Source organism: Rhinolophus hipposideros, assembly GCF_964194185.1.
Source record: "Rhinolophus hipposideros genome assembly, chromosome: 20".
Lineage (NCBI taxonomy): Eukaryota > Metazoa > Chordata > Mammalia > Chiroptera > Rhinolophidae > Rhinolophus > Rhinolophus hipposideros.
In genome coordinates, this window is record NC_138066.1 from 19,174,180 (window position 1) to 19,187,898 (window position 13,719).

At 37.6% G+C, this 13,719-nt stretch overlaps 2 protein-coding genes across 9 annotated transcripts in view; both read left to right on the plus strand.

Moving 5' to 3' along the window:
• RHOT1 (ras homolog family member T1) overlaps window positions 1-13,719 on the plus strand; it is a 55,929-nt gene that overhangs the window by 3,896 nt on the left and 38,314 nt on the right. For all 8 annotated transcript variants that reach the window (XR_013991981.1, XM_081029101.1, XM_081029102.1 and 5 more), the window contains exons 2-3: window positions 11,822-11,880; window positions 13,535-13,616. Coding sequence is in view for 7 of the 8 variants with exons in the window: in XM_081029101.1 (XP_080885227.1) it covers window positions 11,822-11,880; window positions 13,535-13,616 (141 nt within the window). In the remaining variant the exon portion in view is untranslated. The remainder of the gene's footprint in view (window positions 1-11,821; window positions 11,881-13,534; window positions 13,617-13,719) is intronic.
• On the plus strand, window positions 5,121-8,933 carry LOC308488874 (large ribosomal subunit protein uL22-like; the record flags this gene model as incomplete). The annotated part of the gene is made up of 1 exon (XM_081029112.1): window positions 5,121-8,933. The coding sequence occupies one exon, from the start codon at window positions 5,121-5,123 to the stop codon at window positions 5,673-5,675; it is 555 nt and encodes a 184-aa protein (XP_080885238.1). The 3' UTR covers window positions 5,676-8,933.

Genomic DNA, 13,719 nt, shown 5'->3' on the forward strand with positions numbered 1-13,719 from the left:
CATTTGCCATGTAGCAGACAGAGTCATCTTCAAAAATATCTCAGATTTTGTTACCCATTTTTAAAATTTGCTGATGATTTTTCCTTTCATTTTAGAATAAAGTCCAAACTTTGTAATGCGAGCTTACAATGTCCTTCACCATCTGGCCCTTGCTTTCTCTTACATTACTTTCTCCTTCACCGCTTTCTCTGCGAGAAGGCTCTGACTCAGGCTTTATCCCCACTCCTCTGCATATTTGTTCTTGTTTTTTTTTTATATTTTTGTTGTTGTTCCTTGGGCTAGAAAGCAAGCTTCGTGAGGGCAGGGGATTTGTCTTGTTTATTGCTCTATCCACAGAGCCTAGAATAGGCCTGGCACAAAGTAGACACTCAAATAGTTGTTGAACGAAAGAATGAGTTCGAGCTAGTTCATTTTATTTAGACTTCCCTTGTTTTCCAAACCACTCCTCTCGGTCATAGAAATTTAATCATTTCCCTTTCTTAAATTCAGTCTGATGTGGTTATTGTTAGGATTTGAAGGGGCAGCATTCATCCAATTTCTTGTTCATGTTCCTCAGCTTTATTTTGTCTGGGAGATTCCTATATTCTGGCAATAAAGTAGACCAGTGACTTTCAATGACACTGCCGTGTCTATTCCACCTCTTGGCTGCCAGGAATTATTTTCCTTGCCAAAAGAGGTCAGTTTCTCCTTGCAACACCAGAGGTCATCTTAGAGATTTGAAGGGGTTGGGGAAAGATTTTTCAGGTGTAAGCTACGCATAAGAGCCAAAGACACTCCAGGAATAAGCTAGCAGTTAGAAAAAAAACTTCCTATGGTCCTTATGAAGCCATATTGCTCTCCATTCTGGTCTTTGTTAGAATGATATTTGAAGATGAAACTGTTCAGTTTTAATTATACTGTGTTTCGTACCTGGATGATCTTCTATGGCCAAGGTTGTTCAAGCTTCCTTGGCCATAAACATTCCCTCCTACATAGTGTATTCGTATAGAGAGTGTATTCTACATCCTCTTCACATACGTATTAAGACTTATTCTCCACAGTCTTCTTTGTTCCTCTGGCACCACTTGGGCACTGGTGTGGACCTGGTATGAGAAGGATAAACCACAGCATTAGTCCTTCTGTAACCCGCATCATCTGCATATGGTCAACACAGTTTTCCTTTGAAACAATGCTCAGCTATTTCCTCAAATGCTAAAGTTTTCCAGTTAAAAAAAGAATTCCCTCTTCACCCTCCTCCTCCCTGTGTATTCTAATTACAATGACTTTGGAAGAGCCAACAAGGCTTCCTAATAAAACGCTGATAACAATGAGAAGTAGGTCCCTTTGAAGCACCCAGTGTTTCTTATCAAGAAAAAGAGCCAATATGGCCAGTAGGGCGGTGATTAGAACCGGAGAGTGTTATTTCCGCTTCGTGAATATTAGAAATTCGCTGTCATTTAGAACTAGATGTTCAAAAGATGTGATGAAAAAACAAAGACTTTTTTAGCCTGTATAAATCTAGATAATTTGTTCTATAGTGATGAATTATGTTTCCCGTGGATGACCTACTTCGAAGCATGGAGTCTCAGACAGAAAGAACTATGGCATGTTGTGTTGAACTGAATCAGAAGGCCTTCTCTCCTTGGGGATTGTTGTGGCCGTGCTTTTTATTTTTATAGATCACTTCAGTATTCTCGAGCAAAATAGAGGAAAGAGAGACTGTCAGATGACTGTCTAACAAACGATAATATTTTTGTCCTCCATAATAATATTTACGTTAACTACTGTATACTTATATTTTATATATAATTTTAAATGTATTTCGTTATTTGTTATAAAATATCTATAGTATATATTATATTAAACATAAAATTTAATCAGTACAATAATTGGAGCAAGAGCTTGAGATTTTGTTCCTTTATGGAAATAACTTTTATTTTCTAGATCAGTTAAAAATATCAGTTAAAAATATCTGCCATTTTTAAGGGACTTTTTTGATTGTAGGCTAATGTAAATATTTAAATTTTTAAATATTTTAATATTTAGAATTTTAAAATTCTAAAATGTTTTCCCTATATTTAAGGCACTCATTCATTTCTTAATTAAAATTAGCTTAAAAGTGGCCTATTTTAATTTTAAACCTGCATTATTATTATTATTATTATTTCTTTTTATTGTTTGGTAGTCTCACTTAAGGTTAGGTACGTAGGCAGAAGGGAACCAAAAAGTCCTACTTTAGATTCACTGATGCATTTCTTAACTAGATCACATCTGTGCAATCCTTTATTACAGTATCGTCTCACTGCTCTTCCAAAAGGAAATCCAAAATAATACTATGTTCGTTTTCTCCCAAGTTCACTGTAATCTGTCTTTTGCTCTAATTTTGAACTTGTTTTAAAAAAAGGAAATTGCGGGGTGGCCAGTTAGCTCAGTTTGTTAGAGAGTGGTGCTGATAACAGCAAGGGTGCCGGCTGGATCCCCGCATGGGCCACTGGGAGCTACGCCCTCCTTAAAAAAAAAAAAAAAAAAAAAAAGGAAATTGCTCTTGGATTTTTTTATATGTTTTTTTGATTTTTAAAAGGCCTTTTATTATATACAATTACCTCAAACTGGATGGAATTGTTTTATTGTGGTGAGTGCTAAACTGCCTCCTATCTTTAACAGCCAAGGTAAAGGATGAATGAATAAATGAATAAAAATATCACACTCTAAAAGGTAATATTGATATAAATAAATTGAATTATTCCCACTCTTTGGTACCACTGTCTTACTCGTATATGTCTGTCTATATGATCAAGCAAAGTAAAGCTCTTTAATTGTATTTATGATGCCTCCTCCCCTGCCAAGGTGTTTCCTTTCTTGTTTCTGAGGCCTGCCCTGTTTGGAATAGACCTGGTTGCAGGTTTGATCTTTGGCAGGAGCCTGTTGCTGCCCAGGCAGCCAGAACGGCCCTGACGAACTGAGCTGTGAAGAAATCTGAATTTCCTGAGACTTGGTATTTCTCTTCTGAAAATATCACTGGGGATGTAGAGGGTCCATGGAAAAAGCAGAAGGGGACGGTGACCAGGAGAAACTTTGTTCTGATGAGTTTTAAGAAGAATTGAAAGGGTTATGGTGAGGGAGGGGACTTTAAAGGTGACACGGAATACCTGTTGAAAGCCTGAATTGTGCTAAGGGATCCCGAGTGATTCTGATGAGGCAGCAACAAGTCCTTAGCTTTCTTGGAAACTAGTAGGCCTTTTATTGTTGGTGATTGACTTAATTTTGATTACTGTGTTTAACATTTGAACTGCAGACTAGAATTTAGGGTAGGTTTCTTCAGAAACTCACGAGGGCCTTAGAGTAGTGGGATACAAGCGAAATTGTAAAAAGGTATTTCTAAAAAGGCGATTCTGAGAAGGATCAAGGTCTTCAGGAATTAAGGTGGGCAAAATTCTCAAAAGCAAGAGTGAGACTAGTTTTCCTTTTGATTATCAAGGAACATCTGAGTATCTAAGTCATTTTTCCCCGTGCCTAAAATAGTAGATCAGGAATAAGAATGTGGAGATGTATAAAGTATCCAAGAGAGTTCTTCAGAAATGGAAAAGTTTCTGGGAACATCTATGCTGCTGGTAGTTTTGGGATTTTGGAGACACTAGGGAAAAGACAGACATCTCTACGGGGTCCAGAAAGGCCCAGAAGTTCAAAAGTCATAGGAATTAGATAGGTATTAGATCTTCTAAAAGATTTAAGTACCTGGGAGTTATACTACTAACTAAAATAAATTACATAAAGTACAGGACTTGATTAGACTTCACAGAAGAGGCATTCTCCTGTCTGGCAATCCACTGGGAGCTCTGCTGTATGTTATTTGTCTTACATCAGAGATCACCACTCTTTCCAAGGAACCTTAAGGGTTCTCTCGCAAATGTATATACTGTTCTGTAACATCGGTTGCCAAGAGGGAAAAATATACAGGACGTCCAAATTCTAGGTTTCTTGATGCTGGATAAAGAGAACAGTGGCTTGGCTCATTTTGAATAAGGTAACTGTTTTGCCTCCATTGTGCACAATTGAGTGAATTTAGGATTGACTACTATGGAGATTGAGATGAATGATACTACCTTGAGCTAGCTAAAGGTTTGGGGATGTTGGGACCCTACACAAGGCCATGATGAAAGGAGTTATTTAAGGGAAAATGTTAGGAAATGCTGACTATAAGTCAGCAAGTTCTAGAAATTCCTGGACCCCGTATTGGCTTGGTGAGTCCCACTTTGTTCCTGTAGATAGATGAATGCTCCTGCCAAATTGCTTTCCCGTACACAGTTAAACAGTTTTGGAGATCCGTCTGCCACTTCAAGGGTACTAGAGGGTATGTGACCTAATTAATATAATGAGCACTTTTTCGTCTGTTAAAGGTCTGTTTCCTAGGTGTGCTACAGGATAGCTTAGATTAATTATAGAATAGAAGCATTCATATCATCTAGTCCATTGTTTTTAAACTGATGGGAAAATTGAGGCCCAGCGAGTTGGTGACTACTCAGGGTTACACTGCTAATGACAAAGCTGGTTCCCAAATCCAGATTTTCTGGCCCATTCCAGTGCTCACTTAACTCCTGTAGTTCAGACTCATCATCATCATCATCACCATCACAACTACCATATTGTATTTAATGTGTGCCAGGCCTTGTCCTGAGCCTTATACATCTGTCATCTTAATCAGTCCTCTTGCCAATTCAGTGAAGCTTTTCAGCACCATATTTTATGGATGAACAAACTGGGGCTTGATGAGGAAACACAGCTAGTTAAGTTGGAGCTAAAATTTCAGTCCAGTTCTGTCTGATTCCAAAGCCTGTGTTCTCGTCTTCTTTTTCTGATGAAATAATTATATAAAAGGTGTGAAGAATAATACAACAAATGCCCATCACCCAGCTTAAGAAATAAAACACTACCAGTAATTTAAAGCCCCCTCCCATTGCATTTCCCTCTCTTTCCCTCAAAAGTAGCCATGCACAGAATTTCAGATCTGTGCCCTTAAGCACTAAGCAAGCTGTACAGCTCCATTTATTAAGTGCATTTGCTAGGCACTAGGGATTGAACAGTGAACAAGAAAGATATGTTCGCTTCCTCTTCCCCAAAGCGGCCTGAGGTGACCTCTGAAAATGGTTCGCTATTCGCTTGACCCGGAGAACCCCACAAAATCCTGTAAATCGAGAGGTTCAAATCTACGGGTTCATTTTAAGAACACTCATGAAACTGCCCAGGCCATCAAGGGGATGCATATCCGAAAAGCCACCAAGTATTTAAAGGATGTCACGTTACAAAAACAATGTGTGCCATTCCGTCGTTACAATGGTGGAGTTGGGAGATGTGCCCAGGCCAAACCGTGGGGTTGGACGCAGGGTCGTTGGCCCAAAAAGAGTGCAGAATTTTTGCTGCACATGCTTAAAAATGCAGAGAGTAATGCTGAACTTAAGGGCTTAGATGTGGACTCGCTGGTCGTTGAGCACAGGCAGGTGAGCAAAGCTCCCAAGATGCGGTGCAGGACTTACCGAGCTCACGGGCGGATTAACCCGTACATGAGCTCCCTCTGCCACATCGAGATGATCCTCACTGAAAAAGAGCAGATTGTTCCGAAACCGGAAGAGGAGGTTGCTCAGAAGAAGAAGATCTCCCAGAAGAAACTGAAGAAACAAAAACTTATGGCCCGGGAGTAAATTCAACATCACATAAATGCTAATAAAAGGAAAAGCAAAATATTAGTTGTCTTTATTAGTAAATATAATTCAAGTGTCCTCAAAAAAAAAAAAAAGAAAGATATGTTCCCTGTGCTTCCGGAGTTTCCTGTGGGTGACAGTGAAATACTTGTTCCTTAGTCTTTCTGGAGATGCTCAGTAGCTGGTAGGAAATGTCAGGTTTTCACCAAGGACGCATAGGAAGTCCTTTAGGGGAGCATTGGTGATAATTCCAGAAGGCTGCGAGGTATTAGTACGCAGAAACAATACGGTCTTAAGAGCACACGTCTTAACTGATTGCTCATTTTTTTCCTCCTAGAGACCACGGTATAGGCTTCCTTTATTAGCTTTTTGATTTCCTGCTGTGTTTCCAGACTTCTGGGAGAGGTAGATAGTCCCTTTTCTGCCCTTTCCTGTCCCACTTCACATCTTTAAATAGAGTGATTGAACATAGATAGCACTTGAGGCATACCTCCTCTGTGGCAGTTTTATCTAGTTTAACACATTTTCCATATTATCCCCACATAGTATCTAAGACTCACCTTTGTACTTAGAGGACAATCAGGTAAGTATTTATCAGATGAACTAATGGTAGTAGTCTGTAAGGAAGATGGGTCTTTTAGAAGCATAAGTTCATACTCGCTGTATATTCTTCTAGTGTTTTTCCTAGTTTGGTCCAGGTAGGGGGCAAATGTATCTGCGTGAAACTCACTCTCTTTGATAGAAGGGCTATTACAGTATTTCTCAGTTTTTTGAGCCATCACTTCTTTTTATAAATGTAAAACTCTTATGCCCTCTGCACTCTGACAATTTTCGGGTACTAACTGGGTGTCCTACCATTCAGTTCAATTCTGACACTATCCTGAGCTAGCATAAGATCCCACAAGTGAAAGGGCAAGGTCCCCCACCAGATTACCTTTACTTTATTTAGACAGCTGCAGGAGGGTCCCCAGACTGCCCACACTTCTTCCCGGCTGACTACAGATTCAGGGCTTCCCACAATCCCCTTTGGTTTGATAATTCACTAGAATGCCTCACAGAACTCAGGACCGTTCTCTGCTTACGATTACACAGTGAACAGCCAGATGAATTCCACAAGGCAAGGTCTGAAAAGGTCCTGAGCTCAGGAGCTTTTGTTCCGTGGAGTCAGGGTGTCCCCCTTCCTGCCACATCCGTGCTCACCAACCAGGAAGCTGCTCTGAGTCCCATGGCCAGAGTGTTTATATGGGACTTCATTATGTAGGCACGACTGATTAAATCATCGGCCACAGGATTGAACTCAATCTCTGGCGCGCGCCCCCCACCCCCACACACACACCGGAGGTTTTGGGGTAGGGCTGAAAGTTCTCACCCTATAATCACATAGTTGGGTTTTCTGGCAATCACCCTCCATCCTGAAGCTGTCTAGGCACTTCCCTCCCTCTAATGAGTCAGGGTATGAGGATAAATTCAAGTATGGTTGAAAGAGACAGTAACAAAAGATACTTCTGTCACTGAGGAAATTCCAAGGAATTGTGTTAGGAACTGGGAATAAAGACCAGATGTATTCTTTATTATTAATATATAACACCCTCCTTTAGTATTTGAAATTTCAACATTATTTACTAAAATCAAAATGAACAAAATAATTTTAGAATTTTTTTTTTAATTGCCTCAGCGGTTACCCACTGAGCTCTTCAATTGCTTATATAAGAAAAGCTTTGAATGGGAGAGTTCCAGAATCTTCAGGAGATGAGACTAATTTCCCAAATGGCAGTGCTGAAGCTATAACAGCAATACAGGTGTGCTTGGGCAAGGTGAAATCAAGTCACATAGTTCATCCAGTCTGGTTGATGTGCTAGAAGTGTTTCTCCCATTCACGTAAAATTAGAAAATTTGGTTCATTATCAAGTGCTTCCAAATATTTGGTTATTGTATTTAGACTCATACATATTCAGTACCTTATATATTCATAAGAGTTTGATATAAATTATGTGGCACAGGAGTAGTTGAAAGAAGGGAGGTCTAGGGTAGCCCTGGGGTATATTTAGGGATGAGGTAGAATTTGAGCTGTTTTGAGAGGTGGTTAATATTTGGAGAAATAGAGGGGAGAGAGAAAGTAGTATTTTAGATGCAGAAAACCATGTGGGGGCAGGATTCATCACGGCTAGTTTGTCTTAGAGCAGAATGGCCTTATGAGAGCAAATCGTGTATGTGGGGACTAGTGGGAAAGGAAATTAAGTAGATGAACTGGGTTAAATTATATATGACTGTTAAAGGCCAGTAGAATAGTTTCACCTTGATGTGGTAGATAATTGAGAGTCAAGGAAGGCTTTTGATCAAGTGAGTTAGAATAGGAAAAGAATGTGTAAGAAAGATGGACTGTCATTTGTCCTTTTGATAGATTAATGAGGGATGGAGAAGGGGGTGAAAAATTGGGAACCAAGAGGTATTTCAGGAAAAGTACCATAATGAGGGGAAAGTGGAGAACAGAGAGGAAGGAATGAATATTAAAAACTTCAAAGGAAAATTTGACAGAATTTGGATGCTGAGTGCAGAGGAAGGTTGAATCAAAAATGGCTACAGTTTTTGAATTTTTGCTTTTTATCCTGATGTGTAGAAAGAGTGTTCTTAATTGGTGAAATTTTATAAGTCCCTTGGAATACCATCTCCATGAAAGTTAAAAAGTAGGGAAGACCTTGACCAGCATCTGGAATAGTGCCTGGCATATGGAAGTGCTCAAGAAATATTTGTTGAAGGGCTGAAAGAATGCATCAAACATGTCATTTAGGTAAATTTCAGTTGCCATTTGTAAATTTAGAACATGCCATTTTTTACTACCACAAATGACTTTTGAAATAGTACTTGTTGACCTTTTTCAGTAGCAAAAATTATGTTTATTGTAGAAAATTGGGAAACTGTAGAAGAGCACAGAGAAGGAAGTTACAATTACATTTACCTCTTTTTACATAAGGAATCGCTGTTGGTATCTGTCCTCCCAGGTTTGTTTTCTATGCAAATACGTATTTCTTTATAAAATGGGATCATATTGAACATGCTGATTTATACCTGCATAAATATAATTTTAAAAAGTAAAATGGGGCGGCTGGTTGGCTCAGTTGGTTAGAGCTCAGTGCTCATAACACCAAGGTTGCCAGTTCGATCCCCACATGGACCAGTGAGCTGCTCCCTCCACAACTAGATTAAAACAACTACTTGACTTGGAGCTGATGGGTCCTGAAAAAACACTGTTCCCCAATATCCCCCAATAAAAAAAAAGAAAAAAAAGTAAAATGAAACAATTTGAGCCTCCAAATAGTGACAGTAACAGATCATAACCGGTAGAGCAATTTATGAGACCATGCTAATATGTATCAGAAGGGAAGTTTTTCCTTACAGTAGAATACAAAGTAATGCAGAAGGATTGATAGAGATAGAAAATTTCAGGCAAGAATCATGAATGGCTGCTAAAACCAGTAGGCAAAATTTGATGAGAAACAGGATATTTATTTACCTAGTCTCAAGGTATCTCCTCATAAGATACGTATTAATTACAAAGGGAAAAACTGTAACTTTACAGTGGAGGAACCTGGCATACACCACCTCCTCCAAGTGGTGACAGCTAACATCACAGTAATGGGACAAATCGACATCATCTCCCTTCTGCTATGCAGCGCCGAGAAGGATTCAGTGTCACTTCTGGGGTATTCCTGCCAAAAATGCAAAACCTGAAACTAATCATGAGATAGCATCATATGAACCCAATTGAAAAATATTCTACAAATTAAATGGCTTGTATTCTTCAAAAATGTTAAGGTCATGAAAGGTAGAAAAGATTGAGCTCTTTAGGATTGTAAGAGACTAAAGAGACATGACAACCAAATGCAACATTTGATCCTGGGTAGAAAAAAAAGATTTTTCTTTTCTACAAAGGATAATAGTGGGACAAATGGGGAGATGTGATAAGGGCTATAGATTAGATAGTAATATCGTATTGGCATTACTTTTCTGATCTTGACAGCGCACTGTGATTATGTAAGAGAATGATTTCGTTTTTAGGAAATACACTAAGGTGCTTAAGGGTAAGGGGCCATCATGTCTGCAGCCTACTCTCAAATGGTTTGAAAAAATTTAAAAATATATATGTAGAGAGAGAATGATAATGCAAATACGGTTAAATGTTTACATATGTGGAATTTGGTTAAAGGATACGAGTAGACATGACTCCTTTGTACTATTTTTGCAGTTTTTCTGTAAGTCTGAAATTTTCTCAAAATAAGTTTTAAAAAATTGATCCAGTCCCTAGTGAATCAGTGACTATTTTGATTCACTTGTGTAGTATTTGTGTATGCCGTGCTTGTTGACTTTAGGGGTCTTTATTCGTTCTCTGTATTAACTTGTGTTAGTATTTTTTGAAGTCTGGCATAAGAAAGACAAAGACCACTGGCTTAGCGATCAGCAGACGGGTTATTCTTCAGGTGTGCCGCTGATCTTTTCGTGAGACCTTGAGAAAATCCTTGTCTCTGAGTCCAGGTTCTTCATCTGAGAAGTTTTAGAGGGAGCTGCATCAGCTGACACGGGTGACTAGGCTCTAGTAGTGGTTCTGTGACGATGGGCTCCGGATTCACTGACATGGCTGGAACTCAGTGAAATGTTTATCTTACTGTCAGCCACTTGAAAAAGGCTCAAGCCTTCGCACACAAGTCAGTTGAAAAGAACGGTGGAAATCAGAGCTAGAAGACACCTGGTAAACGATCTGTTCCTCCACCAGCAGGACTCACTTGCTCCCAACACCGCCCTCCCCAAGTTGTTTTGACCTCTACACTCCTTTCCAGCCATTCATTATTTTTCCACAGATTTGACTTGTGTTTTTAGTTCACCCTTTCTTTCAGTTATTTAAAAAAGGAGTGTGACTTTTCTTAACTTTAAAAAATTTCAGTTCTTTTATAATTTAGACTTTACTTTTGGAAACTAATTTGCTGTGATGGCAGAAATTAATAGGCAGGTGGACCGTTTTCCTCTAGAGTCACCAGAGGATTTGGTTGAGAAGCAGTTCAATGTGTAACAGTAGTAATTATATGATCAGAAAGTGATGGTGATGGAAGTCAAATTTCAAAGTGAAAATGAAGACTTTTAAGTTTGTACGTTAGAAAAATTGCTAGGTTTGAAAATGTAACAGAAAAGTTTCTTTGCTCTTAATAACCCTTTCATTATGATTCCTAAAAAAGGAACAGTGTAAGGAGGTATAGAGATAGGCACCCTGATCTTCTATTGGTAAGGATGTAAAAGTAGTTTATTCTTTTTCAGAGGTAATTTAACAATATCTGTTAAAAACAATAAAGATCATGCAAGCTAACTTGAGTTCCATTTCTAGAAATTTGTCCTGTAGAAATACTCATTGTAGCATTGTTTATAAAAGTGAAAACTTGAACAACGTTCACTATTAGGAGATTACATTAATTATGACTTACTTGAGTTCTTATACAACTATCAAAAATAAGGTAGGGGGGCTTTTAAATGTTAATATAAAATGGATTTATTATTACTATTTTTTTAAATTGTGATAAAATTTTCAAAACATAATATTTAACATTTTCACCATTTGTAAATGTATAATTCAGGGCATTAAACACATTCACAGTGTTATATAATATTCACCACTTTCTTTATCTAAAACTTTTTCATCGTCCCCAACAAAATTTCTATATCCATTAAATACTAACTTTCCCTTTCCCTTTCCCAGGAAACTTATATATATTGACATGAAATACTGCCCAAATATATAATTATACATACATAAAAGAAAATACATAAAGGAAAATTGCAAAATACTATGACTGCTATGATCCCACTGTGGTAAATTATTATAAGTGTAGGAAAAATCGGGGGAGACTGTCTATATTAAATTTAGGGGGATATTGTGGGACAGTTTTACTTTTATATCATAAATTTTGGTAATTTTTTGTTTTACACAATATGTGTAACTTCTAAGTAGAAGAAAAAGAGATGCACTTTAAATATTGTACTAAAACTTGGCAATTTGGATGCCTCTGATTTTAGCTAACAACATACCTTTCTGTGTGGTTGCTGAATTTGAGCTTATGTAGAACCTGAACACTTTATTAAAGTAATGATTTTTCTTTTCACAGCTAGAGTTGGGAAGACATCACTGATTATGTCTCTGGTCAGTGAAGAATTCCCAGAGGAGGTAAACATTTTGATTTCTTTCCTATTTTTAAAATGTTTTAAATTTATCAAAATTGAGTTAAGATGAAACAAGTTCTGTCCTTTTTTGTATGTTTCCTTTTTGAAGTTGTGACTTTTAAAAAGGCTCATATTTGTTCACACAAGACATCCCTGAAATATAGTGCAGGAGAAAAAATCATGCTAGATCTGAGTTCACCTCAGTCTTTTGCATGTCCTACTTTTGACCTTGCCTAGGCTATTTGTCATCTCTGCGCCTGTTTTGTCTCACTCGGAAACTGGGAGCTGAAAAGGATATTAGAGATCATCTAATCTGTGTAATCCTTTTTATTTTTTCTGTGTAATCCTTTCTTAAAAATAAAACGTTATCCATAAGCCCCAAACATAAAAACAGATGAGTATTCCTTTAGTTGAAGTTAGGGTGAAAGGTTTGGACGCCCCTACGCCTCTCCCCCACCCCCACCTTCCACCTGACACTCCCCAGTCTTTGAGGCATTAAAACCACTAGGATTCTGACACGTATTTGAAAACCTTTCATATTATCTACCTCCATCATTTTACAAATGGAGAAACTAACTCATTTTACCTTTGCCTACCTCAGAGGATTGTTGTAGGTCTCAAATGAGATAAGCTTAATAATGGTAGGGTGCTACCCAAAAGTAAGATGGCTTTACTATTGCTGACAATATATTTATTTACATTTTGAAAGTTCTAGTATGAGGAACTGCTGGCTAAGGCCTTATGTAAAGCGAAGATATTGTTATGGGGTCAGCATCAATGCAAATGGGATGAAAATTATTTCTTCTTATTCTCTTTCTTCACATAGTAGGAGTTATTAGTGCCACAGTTTGCATTTACCCTTATTTGACTCTTGTTTCGGCAGGAATAGCTGTATAATTTCATTATTCAGACAGGAATTTGATGTACACGTATGATTTAATAGTATTTTCAGTAGTGGCCGTATGATCATTCATTGTTTCTTTTGCTTTTTTTTTTTTTTACCTCTTCAATAAGATAGTTAAGTAAGTACTTAATTTGTGAAATGGAGTACATTTTCATGTGTGGTTTATGGAATCAGCAATGTTAATTATGGTCACTCAGGGTATAATACCTCAAAGTTTTCTATGATAGTTTACCTTAGTTTAGAACTGTAATTTTAGCACGGTCCTCTTGGGTGTGAATAGGGGTTTTTAATTGATTAAAAAATCATCCAGTCTTTCTAAAAATGGAATCATTAAGCATAAGGCTTATGTAGCCAATTAGTTATTCTCTAGAAGAAATGGATTTTGATAATTTATTGTTTTATTCAAGGGTTGTTTTAGATTAACATACTTGCTCATTTGTAGAGTAGCTGAAACCTTCAGTAAAGTAGAATGAAAACCACACACTTTAAATATCTAATGTTTGAAACACCAAATTGATATAAGTACTGTTTTAGGCTATCTGAAGTATCCTTGCTATGTCCTCTGCCCACACAGCTGGAAATGTGCATCTATAGTAAAGCACAAAAATAAGCATTTGAAAGTAATGACAAATACCTGTAAGGATAGGTATGGGTAAAAGGGGATAATACAGAGATAAATTTACATAATCTATTAACAAGTTTGATTGATAATATCCAAAGGTTTTTCTTTTCCTATGTTTGTTTTCAAATGAAGGTTCCTCCCCGGGCAGAAGAAATCACCATTCCAGCTGATGTCACCCCTGAAAGAGTTCCAACACACATTGTAGATTACTCAGGTAACAGAATGACCTATTGTAGATGAAACTGTAGGGTTAATTTAATAATTCTCAGAAAAGGTACTTACTGAGCTGTAAAAAAATGTTCCAAAAGGGGTGATCC